A 20,264-nucleotide genomic window follows, 5' to 3' on the forward strand; every position below is an offset into this window, starting at 1 on the left:
AAATAGGACAGTTGTAAACAAGTTACCAACTGGCTCCTCTTAAAATTTTAACTCTTAACTGCTGTCTAAGTTACTAGGCTATCTAAGCTCTAGATTCCTGCAGTAGCTGGAGAGGGGCAGATTCCATCAAAGGTGCTTCCCAGGGCGCAGCCAGAGCGATGTGCGTGAGAAACTGATTCGTCCTGCCCTTTTGGACAGATCCCACCCCATGCTTGGCTGGGTTAGTACGAACAGTCTGCTGATGAGCCATTTGAGATGTTTGCTTCTATGTACAAACCAGTTACACAGTGGAATTTGAGAAGCCGCGCCAGTGCTCAGTATCCGGGACTTCCTGGAATCGTGGACACCTACCTGCATGCAGAAAAACACGTGAATGTCTCCCTTGGATGTCCCGCCCCCCACCTACGAGCCACAGATAATGGAAGTGCCTCGCGATATGACGAAGGCGGAAATGAAACGTTTCACAAGCGATGCTGTTACAACTAATCTAAGACTGGCGAGTTTAGCTGGTTTATCCATTGAATGTTTCGTATGAAATAAGAGTTCAGCTCTACCTGGAGTGTTGATATGGAAGTGAGTAGGATCCTGTTTGTTTTATATCAACAATTGGCAAGCTTTGTGTCTTAAATTAGCCAGCGACGCGGAAATGAAAACGTGTCGGTTTTGTTATCGAGCTTGCTTGTTGTGTTAGCGGTCACAATTTTGGTAAACCTTCAACACATTAGCGAATATGGCATTTATATTTACTGGCTAACTGACTAGTTAACATTTAGATTTGCTAATTTGGATGACTACTGGTTAAGTAGTTGTCACTGGATGTCTGTTGACAGATAACTGAATTTAAGTGGAGTAAGCATGTTCTAATTTGTTAAATGTTACTTTAGTATATTTAGAAGAAACTTATTTAATCAAGGTATTATTATTTGAGCTAATCTAGCTAGCTAAGTTGTGAACATGGTTCTCTCGCCTGATGTGTCTTTTCTTGTCTACAGCGGGACACGGATATGGCGAGTGGGCCGTCAACCCCTTATCTGGGGAAATCTAAGGTGAAGATTATACTGTGTATATGACACTGAGACTTGTGAGCTAGTTCATCTTATTTCATCATGTGTTCTTTCCTCTTAATGTTTCAAGTTGGACACGTTGTCTAAAGAAGACCTCATTAAATTTGCAAAGAAACAAATGGCTGTAATGCAAAAGTTAAAGGCAAAATGTGCAGGTATGGAGTTGCCAGTTGCTTATCGATTAAAGTTGCTTCTTTTACACGTCTCCAAGTGCCTCATTGATCACTTACGGTTGTGTGTGGGTGGTTTCCTTTTTGAAAGATTTGGAAAAGCGAGTTGAAATGCTAAAGGCTCTTCCCAGTGAGAATTCAGATGACACAGTAATACAAGTGAGCATCAAGTACTCTGTTTTCTTTATGCATCCAGAATGTTTGCTTTTACCTCTTTGAGTTAATGTTCAAACAGATTAATATTTGCAAGTTGTGTTTACAGTAAACCTGTGATTAAAACACACTATATGCTTATCTGAGAGAATGGCTGCTGTGTCACTGTTTACCAGGAGCTGACTGAGAGAATGGATGCTGTATTGCTTGAGAAAGCTGAGACTCAACAGACCCTTGTGTTATTGCGGAAGGAAAATGAAAAGATCAAAATGCAGGCAGAAGTAAGTTCAGTTACTGTGCAAATAGATGAATGTATTGAGCAATCCATACAAATGTAAGTGATGATAAAGGTATTAGCTGGTGGTTTTAGTCATGGTGAAATACACTTTAATCTGGTGCTTGTACTCTGCAATCCCAGTGAACAAAAAAGGGTGACAAGGACCCCCAGCCTACAAAACACAGGTTCTTTTGGAAAGTTGTTGTTTTTTTTTTTTTTGTAGGGTCCCTGCAAAAGCAATGTTTTGTGGGACATTCCTATTGGATGGTCATGGTCCATAGGTCTGCCTTTTATACTTGTATACTCATAAAGGTTGTTACCAATGTAGTAAATTATGCTCTTATGATGCAACAGAGTGACATTTTAAAGATTTGACAATTTTTAAAAAAATGCATAAAATGCTTAAAAGGGAAAAGGAGAGGATATCCAGGGCCACCTGAGCAGGTAGTGTTGAGGAACAAGAGTGCAGACACATCCAGAACAGATGAGTGCAAAGTCTGGGGCAGATCACCACTGGCTCATTTTAAAGTTTTGACTAGCCTAAACCACCTTACTGTAAAGCTATCTTCAAGAAAGATAGAGAGATTAATGTGTAATTTTTTTAATGCATCATTAAAATTCAAGAGGCTTTAGAAATAATGCTGTAATAATATTCTATTCCAGCACAACCCAACTGTTTCAAAGTTATTTACATAACCCTCTTTAGTACTAACAGCAGCTCTTAGCAGTGCTCCTTCCTGTCTTAGAATGACAGTACCATTTATAATCATAGGTCTGTTAGCTTAAGAAGTTCTTTTGTTCATTTTTACATATCAGCAAGTGCAAGATTTTGGAGTTAATGTAGTTTATTTTCTTTCCGTCTGGATGTAACGGGTCTTAATCGGTTGTGTCTGTTTCAGATTCTAATTCAATGTCATTTCCATCTCCGCCACTAAATGGCGGTGTTTAGGGAAGGAAACACGGCTTGCGCCTTTTGTTTACACGTTTCCCATTTAAAGAACCACAATGATTTTTTTCCAGCATTTGTTTAGCTTTAGCATTGTTGTATTTTTTGTTTGTTTATTTGTTTCTTACTAAAATTAGCTATTTTTAAATTGCTTTAAGAGTGAGATTTTAACAGCATTACCATTTGTATAATGGATGGGTGGGTGGATGGATGGAATTGTATTGTAATATTGATGTAATATTCATCAACAGGAGTCAATGGAAAACTTACTTCAACTTCAGGAGAAACTGGATAATGTAAACAAAGAGCACATGGAAAAGATAAAGATTTTGGAAAAAGACTTTGAAATCAGTGAAGCAAAACACAGAGAAGAACTGAAGCTTATTAAACAAATGGAAAGTGAAAAAAATGAGAATGAGGCAATCCAAAGACAAAGACTAATAGAAGAGTTTAATTCTAATATTGAAACAGTTCGCCAGCAGTATGAGAACCAGGTGCATAACTTGCAACATGATCTGGAATTTGCAAAAAAAGCACATACCACTGAAATTGAAGCTCGTGTGGAAACTCACCAGATGGCTCTTGAAAAATCTCATGAAAACCTTAAAAATTTACAGGATGAGATTTCCAGGCTGAGCAAACAGCATGAAGACGATATCAGAGTCCTGGAAGAGCAGCTTGAGATGAACGCTGCACATTTTGAGATGGAGAGGGAGCGGTTTCTGAGTGAGCTCTCGGAGCAGCAGGTGCTTAAGGAGAGTTACCTGCAGGACGTGGAAGAAGAGGAAGAGGAGGGTAACAGCAGGACCCAGAAGGCCTCGGGAATTACGCATACGTCAGACTCCTTAACGTTGGAGGAACCACATGAGAGGCTAAGATTGACACTACAGGATTTGCAGTCCCAGAATGCAATGCTTCAGGAGGAGCTCATATTTCTCAGCAATGTAAAAACTGAGCTGGAGAGCAACTTGAAACATATAAAAGAAGAGTTCATGATGGAAAGGGAAGAGCTAGAGTTTAAGATTAATGAACTGCAAATGATGAAAGGGGATACAGACACTTGTCTGGAAAAGGAAGTTCATGTCCTTAATGAGCTAAAGACTGTAAGTCTTGACAAACATGAGCAGGAGCTTCAAAAATTACAAGAATTACACAAAACAGAAATGAAGGAGCTGGAGACTCGTGTGCTTTGTAATGCTGAACATGAAAAGGAAGCAATTATTCAAGAGTTAAAAGAGCTGCAGTACCGATGTACAGTTCTTGAAGAGGAAAAAAATATTGTCATCAGTGAATATGAGCACACAAAAGAAATACTGTCAAATCTTGAGTTGGAGCTGGGAGATAGAACAGCTGACTTTGTGAACCAGTACAGTGCCATGAAGGAGCATGCAGCCATGTCAATTCAGGAACTGCAAGAAAAACTATACGAGAAGGACAGTGTGATAAAGAATCTGAAGAGCGTAGCGCAAACATCGGTCAACTCATCAGACAAATGTAAAGAGATTCACATCACCGTGGCCTCGGATAAAGAGCACAGACTAGAAAACATGAGAACAGATCTAGATCACATGGTAGAGGAATGTAAATGTGGACAGAAGGACACTGTCCAACTCACCCTTAAGGTGCTGGAGGACCTGTTGTTGACTTTGGAAAGTGCCTTGGCAGAGAGGAGAAGTTTTAGGAGCTGTATAGCTCATTTGGAAGAACAGCTCTATGAAAAAGAGCAGACAAAGAACTGTGATGCCATACTAACAGAACAGCTTCCGCTTCACCACACAGAGGAGCAAGTACCCGGCAGGGAGCTCCAGGCCGAGGCGTTGATCACGCCAAATGAGGCTTTGATCATGTCAACCGAGGAGCACACTGAAATGCAGATGCCGAATGAGATCAGCCTTCACGACAGTGAGCACCATTCTGAGGATGAGAGAACTGAGGGAGCGGCAGTCAAACTGCATGAACAACCTCCAAATGAAGTTGGAACACAAGGAACTAAGGATGACTTGAAAACCAAAGATGATGTGAAAAGTCTCCACCATATGCTCAATGAGAAGGAGGTCATAATAGTACAGTTAAATGAAGAAATTTCCCTTTTACAGGTATGTGTTTGCTAGGTATTTATTTCTTAAATCATAGTGGGGGGTTTTTTTGGACTTCTGCTGTTTTGTCATATAGGCTTGATTTTATGTTTGTCTACATAAATTTGACAGAATTGAAATATTTTGACTGTTGATTTCTAGGAATTCAAGATGTCTACCTGCAACAAAAATATGCAAATAGGTATGTTTGTTATTCTTTTGAATGTGGAGTTCTTTATTGTTAGCACATTGTTTTTGCAGTCTGCATATAAGTATAAACCAAACCTATTCATATAAACGTTGCATATTATCTGCATATGCAGTTACAAACTCTGTACATTTAAATTTAGGTTGTATAGTAGCTAAACGCACTTATTGAAGTGGTAAATTCACTAGAGTTCAGCCAATGACAGATTTCAGCCAGTGACTGCTCTGTAATTGAAGTGATTGCCAGACATTTTCAGGGAGCTACAAATATGGGGTGGGCTTTGGTCTGTCCTGTGTATAAGAACCACACTGGATAACTAGTTGTTGTTCACAGCATTGTATGTATATTGTGAACCAGAAAATAGCGAGTGATATTATTCAATATTTGAGCAGAAGGAATACCATAAGTAAATCATGATTTTTATTGATTTTGTATCTCTGACTGTAATCATGCACAAACTGTGGGGTAAACCTGTATTTTAACCTCATTTTCTGTAGAAATCTTAGAAAATGAAGTCAAAGAGAAAGACGAACGCATGAACAAGATCAAAGCTGTAGCTGTTAAAGCAAGGAAGGAACTGGAAAACAGCAAAAAAGAGGTGAGAGCGAAAAAGAGGTGAGATGTTTCTACAGGCCACATTCAGTACTGTGTAGATAGATGCTGTTCCCAGAGTGGCGTTTGTATTGTCTTGCATTTAAAAGGCATTAAAAAAATAATATATTGTGTGTGTGTGTGTATATAAATGCATTTGAATGTAATGTAACCCACCTCATTACAGGCATCTGCTCTTAGAGAGGAGCTGGCGGCCGTACAGGCTGCACGAGATAAACTGTCCGACTCTGTGAAGGGCATCATCCAAGGTGCAGAGGAGTACAAGGTAAATATCAGCTGTAACTTACATGAATTAGAAGGTAAACAGCATCTATTGATGAAATGGTCTTTTCCACTCTGGTATCTACTCTGAAAAGTTAAACTCCCTTTGAAATATATGTACTTAAAGGCTTAGTGACCATACATGTGACTGATCAGGAGAACAGAAGTTCTGCATTTGACCCTGACCCTGACCTTAACCCTAGCTCTCACCCTGACCTTAGTATATGCATGTTCATAATGGTTCTAAACATACCTTAACTTTAGCTGAAGTTAGATTTGTTAGATTTGTAGATGAAGGTCTCATCTACAGAGGGTAATAATATTGCAAGAGTCTAGAACATTTGGGTATAAAGGGGTCTTTATTTCTAATATTCTGTCCCTTTTTTGTTTTTTCCTCAATGTTTAGTTGCATTTTTAACTTATGAATGAACTTAATTCACAGAATCTTATGATTAGTTATGACAAGCAAACTGAACTATTGGATGAAGAGAAAGAGAAGCTGGTGGGAGCAGAGAAACTGGTTGAGGACTTGACCAAACGTTTACAGTCAGCTGTTGAACAGGTAATCACATTGCTCGACCAATGTGTGTTATTTATAAGTATTATAACTTATGCATGTAAGAGAATTATTAAAAATAACTGGGAATTCGAATGAATTCAGAGATTTCACACAGTGGTATAAATTAAATTTCCCATTTCAGACTTTGCTGTCAAATAAAGCTCATATGCAGTGTCTTGAAAAAGTGTCAACTTCCATTGGTTTTGTTTTAGAACTCAACCACCATTATTCATATTTTATTGAGTTTATGCAGGTTAAAGACCATTAAGTTTTAAAAAGCTTAATTAAAAACAAGGAAGTGTTACTCAAGGAAGTGTTACTTAGTCTAAAGTAAATATGGGGCAGGCTGTATAACAAGTTTTAAAAAGTTTTAAAAGCTTATTTAAAAACAAGGAAGTGTTACTTAATTAGAATTAGAACCCAGTTACTCTTGATAGGCCTGACTTAGTAAACTTGGAATTATTCTATGTTTATAAGGCATTTCACGTTGAAAGTGAACCATTTATGGTCATCTGACTCGCAGAACACTCTAGAGATAGAAGAGTCTTTATTTCAACCAGTGCTGGAGTCCATGCCACCTTTCCAAAGCGCATGTTTCCTACCTTTTGTATTTGTCAATAAGCAACTGCATCTGTCATTTAGTTTTGTTTTCTCTTCCCAAGACCGGCTAAGACTGTTTTGCATAATATCTGTAAGGACCACAGAATATATGATCTGATACAAAAAAAAAAAAAAAAACACAGATACTGTCAGTTATTAATCTATGTTGTGTTTAAATAATTGTTATTGGTTATTTAGGGGTAGCAAGCTATTTGTCAGTAAGCATTGTGGGTTATGACAACTTCATGACTGCTTATAAAAGTGCTCGAGCTAATACAAAGGTTCATTTTGTTAGTTTAATGCATACATCGTATATATATGCCAATTAACAACCCCTTCCATTCCCCAAAAGTTGATCTGAATACACATTTTTCTTGTCTTTGTCAAGAAAACTGTCTTGTATAGAAAATCCTGCTTTAAAAACAAAATCTCTGCCACCTTGTTTCTCTGACAGCATAAGCAGCTGTCCTCTGAGAGAGAAGACATGGTTGCTCATATTGAGACACTCCAAAGTAACGTTCGTCAGCTGGAAGCACAGGCACTGGAGATGCAAAAGCTAAAATCTGGGTTAGAGAAAGACCTGGAGGCAGAGAAGATTACAAAAGAGCAAAAAACAAAGGTACAAAAACAAAGTTTACAGTTGTAGTGAACGATCCCTTTTCAAGTCAGATTTCTGCTATGTATTAAGTTTAAAATGTCTGAGCATACAAACTAGTTTTCAGCTACACCAAGAATAGAATTTGAGTTTGAAAGGACTCATTTTGGGTGATTCCAGGACCACCACTGTCTGATTTTTTTGTGATTCTAGGACCACCAGTCTGCTGTTGCAGATCTTGAGGAGACGCGAGCTTTACTGCAAAAACAGGAACAGCAGCTACAGCAAACTGAACAAGAGCTGGAACAGCTTAGGAAGGTGTGTTCAGAAACCCTCACACTGGACTCAGCACCTTCATGTACCTGGTTATAGGCTGAAATCATATCATGCATTTTATCCATAGATGTTAATGTACCTAAATCTTTTTGTCATGGCCGTTGCAAACCTAAGTACTTCAAAACGCTGCCCTTGGGCTGTTTTAACAACATTAATATTAATCAAAACGCTGCCCTAGGGCTGTTTTAACAATATTAATATTAATCAAAACCCTGCTCTAGGGCTGTTTTAACAAAATTTAATAATAATCTAAACCCTGCCCTTGGGCTGTTTTAACAAAATTAATATTAATCAAAACCCTGCCCTTGGGCTGTTTTAACAATATTAATATTAATCAAAATGCTGCCCTAGGGCTGTCTTAACAATATTAATATTAATCAAAATGCTGCCCTAGGGCTGTCTTAACAATATTAATAGCTCTCATAACACTGTTTCCAGTGTTCTACTGCTGTCAAAGGCCATTTGTGATATACAGTGCTAGAACAGCCCCATGTATCTGCAGTTTCTGAACAACAATATTATTTTGTAATTCTATTTCTGCTAAATGACACTACAGCCCACTTTCCAATATCATACCTCTCCAGTCTCACTCACTGGCCATGAGACTCATGGTCTTACACCCAACCAGTCAAATCTCACACATCACAAAACGGTCTGCAGAAATAGTTGATTTGTTGCTGTGGCAGTAACAAATAGCAAGCGAAATCTAAATGGCTGTGCCCTCCCGACACATTAGTTAGATAAGCCAATGAAATGAGCTGATGGTTAGATTACACACCCCCCACCCCTCAGATGACAGAACTGAAGGACCACCAACCACTACCCCCTCCACAAAATCTCACACACTGGATATTTCTGACCTTGAGAGGTATACCATATATTAAAAAAGTGTCAAGCATAAATATGTTTTCTAATTGGCTGCATGACTGTTTATATTTGGGTCAGATCTGATGACTTGGTGGGGATAGAACTGCACATACGAGGGTTAAACTGGAAACACCCCAGAGCAATTATGCTCATGCTGAAAACATTGTTTCAAATGAAACCTTGTTTTTGTTGTGGGCGTGCGTGCGTGCTTGCGTGTGTGTGTGTGCGTGCATCTAGGATGCCCAACAGAGCACGTTGCTGGACATGGAGATGGCTGATTACGAGCGGCTAGTCAAAGAGCTCAACGTCCAGCTCTTGGAGAAGGACAAACTGCTGGAGAAACAGGAGAACCTTGCCCAGGCTCAGAGAGACAGGGAGGAGAAACTGAGCCAGGAAATGGGTGAGGACTACAGTGTCCCCATCAGTGAAGCTTCATTAGAGACTATCAGATTATTTTTCCTATAGCTTTTCATGCCAAGTTTGAAGTTTATAGTTAAATGATTCTTTTGATTACCTTTCCAAATGGAGTAATGGTAATGGAGACTTGTCCTCTTCCGCTAAAGTGTTTATCATAAGCAGTAAAGCCTGGTATGTCAAAGGAGTGAGAGAGTACTTCTGATGTGGAGGTATTTTAAAATGTTTTGGCTTTAGACTATTTTAGCAGTTATTGTATATTTGAGAAACAGGATATTTTTTGTTTATTTTTGTTTTTTTATTTAGAGACGCAAAAAGATATGCATTTAATTACAGAATTTTTATATCATGTAATTCAATTCATTACAACTGAAGTAAAGCACAGCTGGTGGCTGGTTTCATATGAAGTAAAGCACAGCTAGCCCTAATTCTAACCCTGACCCTACCCTGCAACACAGGTCAGAAACGGGAGCGTCTCAGTCTAGTGCACTTATGCTTCCCTAAGAAGCTTTTTATTGTTTTTTGAGCAGGTTAAATAAGTGGTGAACAGAGAGTAAGGGATTGAAAAAACTCAACATTTATATCAGCCAGACATATTAATTATACTGTTACATATTATACTGATACATATTATTTATGCTGATTATTTATACTGATTTTTCCCATCTTTCATCTGGGCAACATGGGCCATCTAGACACAACTGACTTCTAATCTGTGGTTCATATCTGGGGTTATTTAATTAATGTTCAGTAGAAATTGAGGGGGTTTGAAGGGGTCTCTGAATACATCATGACACATTTATTTTGATCTTGTACCTGAAAATAACTCCAGAGTTTGTGATTAAGTCAATAACTATGGGAATAGTCTTTCACACCAGAGGAATAAAATGCCTGCATGCAGTGATGTGGTTTAGGGTGTTTCTCTCTCATTGTCCCCTGAGATGTTCTCATGCTGTTACTTGCAGTTATGTCAAAAATGACATTTTTATGAGAATCTGATACACGTTTACTAAGTCTGGGTCTTAGCGTTATCACAGTATCACAGTACTGCCCAGTAATACTCAGTATCACAGTACTGTCCAGTAATACTCAGTATCGCAGCATCACGCAGTATTAGACAGTATCATAGTACTATACAGTGTTAGGCTTGGTACGTTTTCGTTATAGTTCAGAGACTCTCAAGCTCCAGTTAGTTGCTGATGTAACCAGAACCCCTGTCACATCCCATTTCAGCATTACAATTAAACAATTCTTTTTTTGTTTTTTCTTCTTTGTTTACCTCAGAGTCTCTGAAATCACTTGTGGATATCGGAGAAGAAAAAAACTCAAAGATGAAACAACTGTTGGTGAAGACCAAGAAAGATTTGGCAGATGCCAAGAAGGAAGTGAGTTCTGTATGGTATAATTTACCTGTTCACACCAGATTTTATTGATCATATTACCTTAAGGTAATACACAAGATATCTAAATGATGTGTCATATTTTAGACATTTGCCATAAACTCTATTCTCCACTAGCTATAAATCACGGGCAGTTAGTAGTTTCACTGTATTTTATCAATGTAACTGCAATTTTGTTTGTTTTCCAAGTATTTATTTTCTGTAGGGAAGTGTAGAGCAGTGATGGAGTGTCCAATAGTAACATACAAAGTCTGTATCGGCTTTGATGTTTTAAAAAAGCCTCTGACTGCTTGTTTTGCAGGAAGCGTCTCAGATGATGATCCAGTCTTCTCTGAAAGGAGAGCTAGAGGGTAGTCTGCAGCAGCTGGACGGCTATAAGGTATAAGGCTCCAGGAGGTCTGCGAGAACTTTAAGGTGTGGATCATAGAGTGTGGGAATTATTGTGAGAAATGACTGTGTCTGCCTGTCTCAGATTCAGTGCAGTGAACTGCTGGCAGATCGGCACAGGCTGCAGGAGCAGTTAAAGTCACTGAGTGACCAGCATCTGAAGGCAGTCGGCACCTTCCAGTGCAACGTCAACACTCTGCAGGAACAGCTCAGTTCTACAAAGGTACTCAGTTTTCTCCTGTTACTTTGTCTGTGTAACAGTACTAACTCTTGTTGGAGCTCTGCCTGTCCTGTAGTGTTGTTTCATTACCCTGGTACTGGCACTGTGTGAATCCCATATAAGACAAACAAAGCGGGGATATCTCATTAAAACAGGAGGCTGTTGAGCCAGGACCAGGGAACAGATGCAGAAGCTGCTGGAGTAAAGCACATTAGAATGATGAGGAGAAGCTTTAGGGTCAGCACGTCACATTCACTTAGAGCAATGAGAAGCTTTAGGGTTGGGGTCAGCTAGTCACACTCACTTAGAGTGGTGAGAAGAAGCTTTAGGGTTAGGGTCAGCACATCACACTCACTAAGAGCAATGAGAAAAGGTTTAGGGTTAGGGTCAGCATGTCACGCTCACTTAATACAGTTATAAACAAGGCAATAGCAAACACACACAAAGCTGGGAACACAAGCACACTGAGCTGGACTGTCTGGGGTCCATAAGCACTGGGTTGGGAAGTGAACAGTTGTTCCCTGCATCATGCTGATGAATGAGAGAGACACGGAGCCATCCATCCCACACACAGAGCAGGGCAGATGCTCTCTGTGACCCTGTCAGCCTCGCCTGGCTTTGGCCCTGCCGGATCTACAGCTAGTGCCCTTGTGACAAAGTGCAAACTCTTAAACAGCTGCACCACTCCAGAGCTCAGATGGTGTCTGCAGGTGCACGCATATTCCAAATAAGAAAAATAATTAATAAAAAATAAGACTAATAATGTCTGTATTACTGAAAAAAGCTGTGGTCTGAGTTTTTCTTCCGTTTGCAGGCCGAACTCTGCTCGACAGTGTCTGAGTTTGAGGGTTATAAGGTGCGGGTGCACAATGTTCTCAAGCAGCAGAAAACCAAAAGTTCTGCTCCATGTGATGGAGAATTTTCAAAACAGGAGAGGTGAGATTTCAGTTTCCAAAGTTGGCTTATCAGAGTCAACACACTTTTCATTTATTAAATTGACTTAACAGAGTTGAAGCTTCTTTTCCACAATAAATGCCTCATTGACCCCTTCATGCCGGTTACAGTTTCTTTTTCCACAGCTTTGGTCCTGGAAATCAGGGCCAGGAAGTATTTGTGGCAGTGAGCCACTCTGGTGGCTACATGGGTCTGACAAGAATTTTGGAGTTGTTTGAAATGTTTTTAGTGTTTCTTTTTATGTCTGCAAAGCAGTACAGGACATATTCAAATACTGAATGTCAACGGGAGAGAAGTGACCCGATCAGTGAATCCCTGAGGTTTACCTCCGTTTGCGTTAGACCCAATCAGTGAATCCCTGAGGTTTACCTCCGTTTGCGTTAGACCCAATGATGTGAATCCCTGCATCATTAATCCATCCCAGACGGAGAGGTCTGTGGCACTAAAAAGGATTAGAGGACCGTTTGTAAGCGTTCAATGCCGAACTGTGATCTTGTGAAAATGCAATTAGAACTGTCCGTACTCAGAACCATTCTGCCCTACAGAGGAAAAAGACTTTAATATTTAGTTTTAATATTACACAAAACGTATTTGACCCCATGTCCTGACAAGGTATAAAACCAAATTTATGTACCTGTGTGTGTGTGTGTGTGTGCGCGTACGCTGTCCTGATCAGGGAGCACATGGACAGTATGATGGAGCAGCTGCGTTCAAAGCTCCAGGAGAACCAGCTCCATCTGCAGAGCAGCACTGCAGAACTGCAGCAGCTGCAGACAGAGCACGACCTGCTCCTGGAGCGCCACAACAAGATGCTTCAGCAGACCATTGCAAAAGAGGCTGAGCTGAGGGAGAGGTGTGTGTGGGGTGGGTGTGGGGTGTGCATGTGTGTACCTGGAGGTGTGTACGTGTGTGGGGGTGTGCATGCGTGTTCCAGAGTGTGTGCATGAATGTTAAAAAGTTGCTCTGGGATGCCATTTTTCCTGTAGGGCACTGATAAATTATTAATATGCCACCCACCATCAAAGAAATATAGAAATAGGAGAAAATAAATAGTAATGTTCTACTTGATCATTTAAAAATAATTTGACTTATCATATTTTCATGACTCAAAAATATTTTTAGTTTCATTAGAAATTATTAAAGGCTCTAAGAAATCTGAAAATCTAATTAGGCGTATGTGTTTTCTACTCATGGTCTCCCTGAAAAAATTATAATTTTGATATTTAGTAGCTGGGCTGATAGTTATGGAACTGTCTTGTTCAACTGTTTGCTTCTTCGTGTCCCAGGCTGCTGACCCTACATTCAGAGAATTCAGCGCTGAGATCTGAGCACAGTCAGTCTGTGGCTCAGCTGACGGCACAAGCCGACGCCCTGCGCAGCAGCTTCCGTGAACAAGTGCACCATCTACAGGATGAACAGCGCAGCACAGTGGAGATGCTGCAGCAGCAGATAAGCAGGCTGGAGGCCCAGCTCTTCCAGCTGCAGAAGGAGCCCAGCAGCACAGGTACCAGTGTACCTGGGTGCCAGCAGCACAGGTACCTGGGTGCCAGCAGCACAGGTACCTGGGTACCAGTGTACCTGCAGCAAAGTTTCCAGTGAAGCAGTACTTCAGTGATGTAATGCTTATCAAAACCATTCAGTTTGTAATGTTCACAGTACAGTCCAAAGCATTATATGAGTTTCTTTGCATAGTAATTAAAGCATAGCATGAAAAATATAGCAAGGGGCAAATCTCTTTCCAGCATTACTAGGACTAATTAAAATATTTTATCATTCCATTTAGAAGATAATTAGTCATTTAGAAGCTGAATAGTCTGGGAATAAAGTATTTTTAACACTGAACAGTCGACTGTGCTGCCCAGGATGTACTAGAGGAACCACAGCACAGCACACTAGTGCCACCCATACACTAGCTCCACCCAACCAGTAGCTCCACGCATACAGTAGCTTCACCCACATGGGTCTCATTAATTGATGATGAATTTAATCAGGCCAGCAGTAGGAAACCCTGAGCAGTGGTGGGACTGACTGGAGAAGCACAGGTTTACATCAACAAAAATATTTAAATAATAAAGTCCAAGCAAACCAGTGACTGTCCCAACTGGTTACTACAGAGAGCATTTTTCAGAGATCCCTCATATTAGAAACCCATAACCTCTGACCTTCCCCAGGTTCAGCACCTGTGCAGCAAATTCGGAAGTCTCTTCCAGACAGGAAGCTTGCAGACATGGCTGTGTGTGAGCTGCAAAACATGGCTCGAGAGGAGGGAGAAGGCATGGAGACCGCAGAGGCAGAGCTGGTGTCCACTTCAGACAGCGCCCCACCCACACTGGAGCAGCTGCTCAGCTCCCCAGACCCCAAACAAGGTAGACGCTCTGCATGGTCAGCATTTTTTGTTGTCATGTTTACTTTAGACAGAGGTGTTGTAGTGTGGTCCTGGAGGGCCAAAGTCCAGAAAAGTTTAGCGATAGCTCTGCACAGACACACCTAGTAAACCTGGCAGTTGATTGAAGAGTTGAATCAGGTGCGTTTAAGCAGGTCCGTCACAACAGTGCTACATTAACTATTACATTATGTAATATTAGTTAATTATGTAGTACTAGTTAATGTGGCACTTTGGTTTCAAACCCTGGTCTGATGGGGCCTTTCCAGTGCAGTTTGCTGTTTGACCTGCTTAAATGCAGGTAGCACAGTTTTGCTTCTGATACTTTTAAAGTTGCTAATATTATAATAATTTGAAATGAGCACCCATTCCAAACTACTCTAATGCTTATGAAACGTACTTTGATATACATACTTACTTTTTATACTGTGAACAGATGCTACAAATCAGTTTCTTCTGCTTCCCCATAAAAGCTCATCTCCATGTTTCCTCATTTATGTGTTTTTTACACACTTTAAGCAGTGAACACAGGACATGTTTAGACCGAAGGCCATGAAATCAGAACAATGCTGTTATTTTTAGTTGTTGGTAAAGTTTGCTTCTGGGTCTGAATATCTATCACAACCTTTATTTTTTAAATGTAACAAAAATATTTGATATATAGTTAATTGTGTGTATGTGCGCGTGTGTGTGTGCACTTCTGCATCTGTCCATGTGTATTGTGTGTGCATCATTGTGTGTGCATATACATTGTATTGTGTACTGCCTATTGTCTATATATTTATGCATGTCTGTGTGTATGTGCGTGTTCCTCTGTGTGTCTGTGCGCATATGAGCGAAGAGCCCTTTGTGTGGCAGGTGGAGCCCACTAAAGATGATCTGAGTCAGAGACTCAGTACTGCCACCCGCAGTTTGGAGCACATGAACAGCCTCCTGCATGAGAGTGAAGCCACTAACGCCGTCCTCATGGAGCAGATCAGTGTAAAAACACACACACACACACGAACGCCGTCCTCATGGAGGACATCAGTGTAAGCATGTGTAAACCCACACACTAATGCTGTCCTTGGGGAGCAGATTAGTGTACGCATGTGTGTGTACCCACACACACACACACACACACACACAAACACACTAATGCTGTCCTCATGGAGGAGATCGGTGTAAATCCATGTATACAAACATGTATATAAACTTACACACGCACCCACATGCACACATGTTTACTCCTCAGCACAGCTCTGTGTGGAAAGACTTTGAGCGTGTGAGCATTATGAATAACAATGATGATCAGCCCTGTATAATGAAATTCCCACCAAGTACACGCTCAGATTATAAAGGTCCTCATGGTCCTCAGTGTTACAGTGGGACTGGTTATGTATAACACAAATGACCAAAACAAGGAAGTTTTAATTATTTAAACAACAATTTTTTGTAATAATCTTTTTGTAATTTTTATCTATGATGGTGGTGACTAGTGGTATAAAACATCTGAAAAGTTCTGACAATCCATATGAGAGCTGAGGACCAAGGAAGCTGTTTTGTTGTAATGAAAATGTGAAATTACAAATAAATGCCAAATGAAGTCAGTCTGACATCCTGTGTAGGTCCTGAAGAGCGAGCTACGGCGTCTGGAGCGGAACCAGGAGCGGGAGAAGTCTGTGGCGAACCTGGAGTACCTGAAGAATGTGGTGCTACGCTTCATGCTCCTGCCTGCGGGCAGTGAGAAACAGGCCCTGCTGCCCGTCATCCACACGCTGCTGCAGCTCAGCCCTGACGAAAAGAGCAAGCTGGCAGCCATCGCGCAAGGTACGCGCAACTGTATGCTCGCCCGTCCCCGTCCACTTGCTTGCAGCCGTCTACGCACACTGCAGCTTTAAAAAGTTAAAAGATGTGCTGTCATTCACTACCACAAAATCAGAGGCTCAATTTATTTAGATAAAACAAGACAACCAATAAATTAAAAAGACAAGATAATTCATATGGAAGCAGCAGTTCATGACCAAACTGTTAATACATATTTACATATTCATATGTACAAAATAATTTGCTCCATAGGTTAATCTGTCCCATGTCTTAATCTCTCTCATGGCGTAATCTGTCCCATGGGTTAATGTGTCCCATGAGTTAATCTCTCTCATGGCATAATCTGCCCCATGGGTTAATCTGCCCCATGGGTTACTCTCTCGTGGCATAATCTGTCCCATGGGTTAATCTGTCCCTCGGTTTAATCTCTCTCATAGCATAATCTGTCCCATGTATTAATCTCTCTCATAGCGTGATCTGTCCCAAGAATGAATCTCTCCCATATCTTAATCTGTCCCATGGATTAATCTCTCTCATGGCATAACCTGTCCCATGGTGCAGGTGAAGAAGAGGCTGCACACTCTGGAAGGTCGGGTTGGACCTCATACCTACACAGCTGGTCTGGAATCAGATAGGACAAAGCCTCAAGATGGATCCTAATATCAAACACACTCCACACTTACTTCACTCACACACACACACACACACACACACACACACACACACAGACATCTGTTAATAAAATAACCGGTAGACTATTTACAAAAAGATTATTTAGTGTGAAGGGTGATGCTACATCCTCTCTGAGTTAGTTATGTGAAACATTCACACTGTTTACAGGTTGCACATAATGACTTATGACTCACATTGTTCTGTTTTCTCCTGAAAGTCGTGAGCTGTTGTCTTTGTGAGCTGGGTTTTTTGTTTTGTTTTGTGTTTTTGTTTGTTTGTTTGTTTGAGATAGACATTTAAATTAAAAACTCCCTGAAAATTTCTTACTGTGATGAAATTCACTCCAGACATATTTACTTAACTACACCACCACCAGATCCACTGATTGTGCATCTGATCAAAAACGTCTTTTGGTCAAGTCTGTTATTGTTATGTTAATATAACAAAGCCTCTACCATACAATCTAAAACCTGGAACACAAATCACAGAAAAGGGTCCACAATCAAGTCTGAAGAATTAAGAGTATTTTTCACTTTTAATTTATTTAAGTTGTATACCTTGTCAATGTAAATGCATCATGTCCTATTTTAATTAAACCATCAATGAATCATAGGGGGGTGCAGCAGATTGTCAATGCCAGTTTTACTTAAATATTGGTAAAATTGGTAACCCTTTTGTATCTGTTATAGCATTGTTGGTGCTGTCTGTGAAACTCCGTTTCCTGAATAGCATACTATTTATATAACTAAGATTATTAAATGTGACAGGAAACTTGAGTGGTAATACATGTGTGTAATATCCTGGCAGAGCAGGTAAAGCGCGGTGCTGGGAACACTGAGGTCACGGGTTTGATTCCCAGTGTATAATCATGAGTAGGTACATTTTTCTGGATTAGTGTGTCTGCCAAATGTTCAAAGGACTGTCAAAGTGGTCTTCATTTTTTTCTCAAGTCACAATTTGACAAATCTATGCCTGGTGTCTGACACAGGTCAAGCCATGTGATTTGAGTCCTTCATTTCTGATGAAGCAGCACTTAGCCACAAAAGTGAGTCAAATTGAATTGAACTCATCAAAATAAATCTTGCTCAATTGTCCTATAAGTACCTTTTCCATTCAATAACAAATACATGCAATAAGGAAAATGAGATTGTAATTATTTTTTTAAATGGTTTAAAAGTCATATGAGATGTTGAGTGTTATGAGAGATCTCATATTATGAGATGTTGAGTGTATGAATGTTGAGAGGGAATCAGTGAAAACTAAATTTTCTTCACTTGCTGGAATATACAGTCTCATAATTCCCCTGTAGTTAATTTCATGTGTACAAGAATGTTTAATTTTCATGATAAAATCAGTAAAATTGTGACAGGTGAGGATGCCTCTTGACTCACCTACAGCAGGCTGTTTGATAGCTGTATGCTCGTATGTTTTCCAAAAAAAGTGAAACATGACTGCATGCAACAGAATGAAAGGAACAATGGTTTAGTCATGTCTCCTTGCCTGTACACCTGTAGCTTAATTTGATGAAGATAAGCCAAAATATAACCTTTATATTGTTAGAAATTTATGTAAATGAATTTTATACAAATGAATTATAAATTCATGTATATGAATCCAGCCAACATTGTTTCTATATATAGATATATACCTGTCCCCAGGTGTGTACCTTTTTGAATGTTTTCTTTGGCTTTATTTTTGCATGTTGTGCACCAGTCAAACATGTCCCCCAGACAGTACCCAGGGAGTAGAGGGAGACAGACAGACGAACAGTACCCAGGGAGGAGATGAGAGAATTCCCAATGCCACAGTACTGGCTTCATTTGCTACATATTAATATGAAGTCAAATCTCATAGGACATAACAGGCTGCACCTTCTTCTACCGGGGGGGTTCACACAACTTTAGGTTTCTTTGAAAAGTGGTAAGCTCTCAACATGCTGGGGAAATCCACATATAGACTCTCTTGTCCAGAGTAGCTTACAATAGTGCATTAACCCTTACCCTAGTACCTTAATCCTTACCTTAGTGCTATAACCATAACCCTAGTAATAGAACCATGTTCGAGAAAATACCCACCAGTAACAGCTGAATTTTTAAGTATATATTATGAACATTAGAAAGTGAAGATGAGAAATAATCAGTTTCCTAGAAGTGTCTATGGATTGTTTACATGTCTAAGGTTTGCCTCTTAAAGATGTTAGTGTCTTGATTGATTATGAAGTGGCATTGCTTCAGGGATCGGCTTGGGAACAGCCACACGTGTAAGTGTTATCTTGAGTGAGGATGAACCCACTCGTGTTATGCATTTAACATTCCTTGATCTACAGTGTTAGGTCTGTACTGGTAATGCATCATAAAAGGGTTAGGGTCATTACCACCCACAGTGTTAGGTCTGTACTGGTAATGCATCATAAAAGGGTTAGGGTCATTACCACCCACAGTGTTAGGTCTGTACTGGTAATGCATCATAAAAGGGTTAGGGTCATTACCACCCACAGTGGACAGTGCAGTGGCCACAGACAGGTGCGTAATAATCATGACCAGCGATGTCTGGCTGGAATTGTCCATGTGAAAGGAAGAGCAACTATGGCAGAAACCACATCTACATTCAGTGCAGGAGACCCCACATGCATATCCCACTGATCAGTGCAGTGTTCTTTAGCCTAATGAGATACAGGAGCAAACGACTCACCAGAGACCCCCTCTTAACACCACAGTGTTGGACACAGTGCCTCACCCAGTCTCATGAGGTTGCTAACTGGGCCAGAGGACTGGTAACATGGTGTGGTCTGAAGAGTCACGGTAGTAATCAGACTGATGTTTTGTGTGTGTGCATACCCCATGAACCCCATCTGGCAACAAGGCACTGTGCAGGCTGCTGGTGGGCCCATGCTGGTGAGGGTGTGTCCTCATGGCAAGGGTTTGTCCACTGGTCCACCTAAACACGCCATTGGCCGGTGCTCAATACATTTCACTACTTGGTGACCATTTGCAGCCCTTCATGGACTTCAGATACCAGAGCAATGATGGGATATTCTAGCAGGATAAAGCATTGTGCCATCTGGTCCAAGTTGGCCAGAAGTGGCTTGAGGAGCATTCTGGTTAGTTCTGACAGATGATGTGGCTGCTCGTTCACCTCACTTGAGCCTAAACAAGCATTTATGGGATGATGTGGAAAGGTCCATTTGCACCTGAGATCTTGCACCTACAAATTCCTCAGAGCTGCAGTTGACTGTGCAGACAGCATGACTCAGCTTGTTAGGTCATCTGAAGAAGTTGTGCTTGTACTCAGGGAATAATTTCAGT

At 40.4% G+C, this 20,264-nt stretch overlaps 1 protein-coding gene across 1 annotated transcript; it reads left to right on the forward strand.

Annotated features, from left to right (window-relative positions):
• Nucleotides 1–38: 38 nt before the first annotated feature.
• Nucleotides 39–18,298, forward strand: LOC113574626 (GRIP and coiled-coil domain-containing protein 2). Its single transcript, XM_027005655.2, has 23 exons — nt 39–573; nt 993–1,046; nt 1,135–1,219; nt 1,326–1,393; nt 1,564–1,668; nt 2,862–4,706; nt 4,848–4,887; nt 5,391–5,491; nt 5,672–5,770; nt 6,209–6,328; nt 7,380–7,544; nt 7,734–7,838; nt 8,961–9,123; nt 10,422–10,522; nt 10,839–10,916; nt 11,010–11,147; nt 11,959–12,080; nt 12,775–12,951; nt 13,385–13,602; nt 14,270–14,464; nt 15,323–15,462; nt 16,089–16,290; nt 16,849–18,298. Exons 1-23 carry the CDS (start codon nt 568–570, stop codon nt 16,920–16,922), a joined length of 4,401 nt encoding a protein of 1,466 aa, XP_026861456.2. The 5' UTR covers nt 39–567; the 3' UTR covers nt 16,923–18,298.
• The last annotated feature ends 1,966 nt before the right edge of the window (nt 18,299–20,264 follow it).

This window comes from Electrophorus electricus, chromosome 2, assembly GCF_013358815.1.
Source record: "Electrophorus electricus isolate fEleEle1 chromosome 2, fEleEle1.pri, whole genome shotgun sequence".
In the NCBI taxonomy this organism is placed as follows: Eukaryota; Metazoa; Chordata; class Actinopteri; order Gymnotiformes; family Gymnotidae; genus Electrophorus; species Electrophorus electricus.